Source organism: Carex rostrata, chromosome 11 (assembly GCF_964058835.1).
Source record: "Carex rostrata chromosome 11, lpCarRost1.2, whole genome shotgun sequence".
In the NCBI taxonomy this organism is placed as follows: Eukaryota; Viridiplantae; Streptophyta; class Magnoliopsida; order Poales; family Cyperaceae; genus Carex; species Carex rostrata.
The window spans coordinates 6,314,121-6,317,068 of NC_135928.1; the positions used below are offsets into that span (position 1 = coordinate 6,314,121).

The following is a 2,948-nucleotide window of genomic DNA, read 5'->3' on the forward strand; positions in this document are numbered from 1 at the left end:
GTCATGGAATTAGCGTGAGATTTTGGTGAAGGCGAGTGGGACAAGTGCAGGAGTGTGTTTCAAGAGAACACTTCCCACTCACTTAAGCACGCATCCCTGGCCCACCGCACCCCATTTTAGGTTTTGGTTGGAAATTTGGTTAGGAGTTGGGTTGAATTTGTGTCACCAATCCACCACCAATCAATTCAAATCAACCCAACCAAAAATGACCTCTTGGACACCTCACACCCCCATTATTTAACCCATTTTCATGCTCCACCACCTATCTTCAATATTTGCAAATTTTCCCATAAAGTCCACTAATTCAAATATCATATTTCAGTGGTTTAAATTTCTAAGAAATTGAGGTTTTGAACCCTAAGACCGAGTACCCAAGGGAGAGAGAGAGAGGTATGCATGATATGTCTCCTGGACTGGATTCCAAATGTCTAAATATCGACAACTCAGGTAAAGTCTAAAGACCAAGTCAGCAGAGAACCAGAAACTAAAGCCTGGAAAAGAGCACCCCATGGAATCATTCAAATCAAAACAGAAACAGGAACAATAAAAACAAATTTACAATGAAAATTCAACAATTGTTTTCCCATTGGAATCACCATTTCATTTTAAACAAATTCCAACTCGAGAACAAACCCAATACACAAAAAAACCTACTATATATCCCATTCGCACATATCTACCTGCTGCTGCCACCTATCCTCTCCCTCTCTATGCACTAACCATCTCTTCTAAGTATAAGCATGGATTTATACAAAATGATTAAGCAAGCTTGCTCATGCAATTAATCTCATCTCCTCACTTTCTTATCTCATCCCTGACCACTAATCAGTTAAAAATAAAATAAAATTTAGCAGTCAGTCCTGCCAACTAAAAAAAGTCTAAAAACCAACAAGAACTAAATTTAAACTCTTTATCACCGCCCCTATAAACCTAACCACTAACTAAGACTAACACTAACAAAGCAAAGAAAATTATAAAGTAAATGTCTAATTAAAAGCTAAAGCTAAAGCTGAAGCTGAACCCCCTACGAACTAAAACAAATAAAAAAGCAACAATAAAGCAAAATCTAATAGGTTACAATCTATAAATCCTGAAAAACTCACTGAACCCGGTCCATCCGAAAATTATATACCGCTTCAACCCGGAACGAACCAAATCGAAATCCAACCCGTCTCAAAATGAAGCAACACCCGGCGCGGAGACCTCAACCATGGTAGTCTCCCTTTTGCGGCGCATCTCGAGAACTTTTCGGTGTGAATTCGAGTGAATTTCAGAGACAAAAGTCGGGCTACAAGCGGGCCGATACTCAGGCAAGAGCCGGCCCGACTTATAACGAACCCCACACGCATTGCACAAGGTCTTTGCCCCCTCGGGCCCTGCTCTCCATTGAGGGGTCTTGTTCACGCCGCAGTGGCTGCACCTCCTTTCTGAGCCGCCACCAGAGTGGTACAATGGGTGGGTGTAGTTCTTTGCCTTGGGCTTCCGGCCCCGCTTCTTCGGTTTATGTTTCTTAGCAGGTGGGTCGACAGAGTCGTCTAGCAAAAATGCCGGCGCCTCAGCCGAAGTGAAAAACGGCGAGTCATAAAACAAAAACGAAGAGGAAGAGCACGACGAGGTAGTCGAACTTGACGAACTGGAGTTGTCTGAACCGGAGAGGGACCAGACTGCTGCACGTGACCGCTTGCTCCGTCGGGCCTTAACCGGCACAAGCGACTCGGTTGAAAGTGCGCAGACAGTCGGTCTCGGCTTGCTCTCGAAAACCTTCTGTTTCACTGGTACCGGTGGCAGCAACACGGTACAAGTTGCCGGTGTCTCAGAAAGAGAATCATCCATTATCATTGACACCCACTCAAGCTCCTCGGCGTCATGCGCCTAAAAAATTGGGTAAAAGAAAATTTTAGAACTCCAAAATACAAAAGCCCCTCCCAAATTACAAGGCCGTTTTCAAAAAAAAATTCCCACTCACTGGAAGGTCAATTACAGAGGGAGGAGGCGGGAGGTGAAAGGTGACACCGGAGGAGTTGGAGCTTTCTCTCTGGGTTTCTCTCGCTCTGAGTTTGTCCTTTTCGAGTTCTTTTCTCTCATGTGGGGTCTCAAGCTGGTCGGAAAATTCACCGAGGTCGAGCAGCTCCTCGACGGAAAAACCATCGCCGCCGGCTCCGCCAAAGAGGGTGTTGTTTCCTCTCTCTCCGACAAAAACCCCTTCTTCGCTTAACACGCCGCTCTGCTGTTGTAAGAAGACGCTCTTGAAAGGCTCCATGTCTGTCGCTGTCGCTGTTTCCTTGGTTGCCTGGAAAAATTAACAGAGTAGAAACTAGTATGAAAACTCTCCCAAAAAGAGAAGATAAAGGGAAAGCAGGGGAGAAAAGATTCCCTTAGTTATTTGTTTAGTAAGTATTAAATTAATAATTTAATTTGTATTACTGTTGTTTGTTTACCTGTGATGAATGGGAAGGGGAAAGGGAAAGGGGGAGAATGAAGGCAGGGAAGGGTTTGTAGAGAGAAGAGGGAGAAGAGAAGGTGAGAGATAGAGAGGAAGGGATGAGCGTTTGGTGAAGCATTGAATGGCTGCCAAAAGTCCGTGGGTGTAACAAATGCACTGTTTCTTCTTTCTCTTTCTCTCTTTCTTTTGATTTATGATTTTATCTCTATATCTTCTCTTTCTATTGTCTATTAATTTACCCTCTTTTGTATTTGTATTGCATGGTCGACCCGCTTCTCTTTTTCGAAATATTGAAAAGTAATTAATCTCTTTACGTTTGGATTCGCTCCTACGCAAAGATATACCGACTCCTGGTGCTCTGTTATTTTCAACAATAGTACAGATTTCATATTCTAAGAACGACTTTTCAAATCAGGGCTTCGCTGTTGACTGACGGTTTTTGTGCAATTTAATCTATTTTATCCTCGTCTCCTCGATTAACATGACAACGATCGCAAAACTCAAA

The 2,948-nt window shown here is 43.3% G+C and overlaps 1 protein-coding gene across 1 annotated transcript; it reads right to left on the bottom strand.

Moving 5' to 3' along the window:
• Nucleotides 1-567: 567 nt before the first annotated feature.
• LOC144561626 (GATA transcription factor 7-like) lies at nucleotides 568-2,683 on the bottom strand. The gene is made up of 3 exons (XM_078310641.1): nucleotides 2,439-2,683; nucleotides 1,967-2,290; nucleotides 568-1,872 (listed from the first exon to the last, which is right to left on the bottom strand). Exons 1-3 carry the CDS (start codon nucleotides 2,559-2,561, stop codon nucleotides 1,174-1,176), a joined length of 1,146 nt encoding a protein of 381 aa, XP_078166767.1. The 5' UTR covers nucleotides 2,562-2,683; the 3' UTR covers nucleotides 568-1,173.
• Between the last annotated feature and the right edge of the window lie 265 nt (nucleotides 2,684-2,948).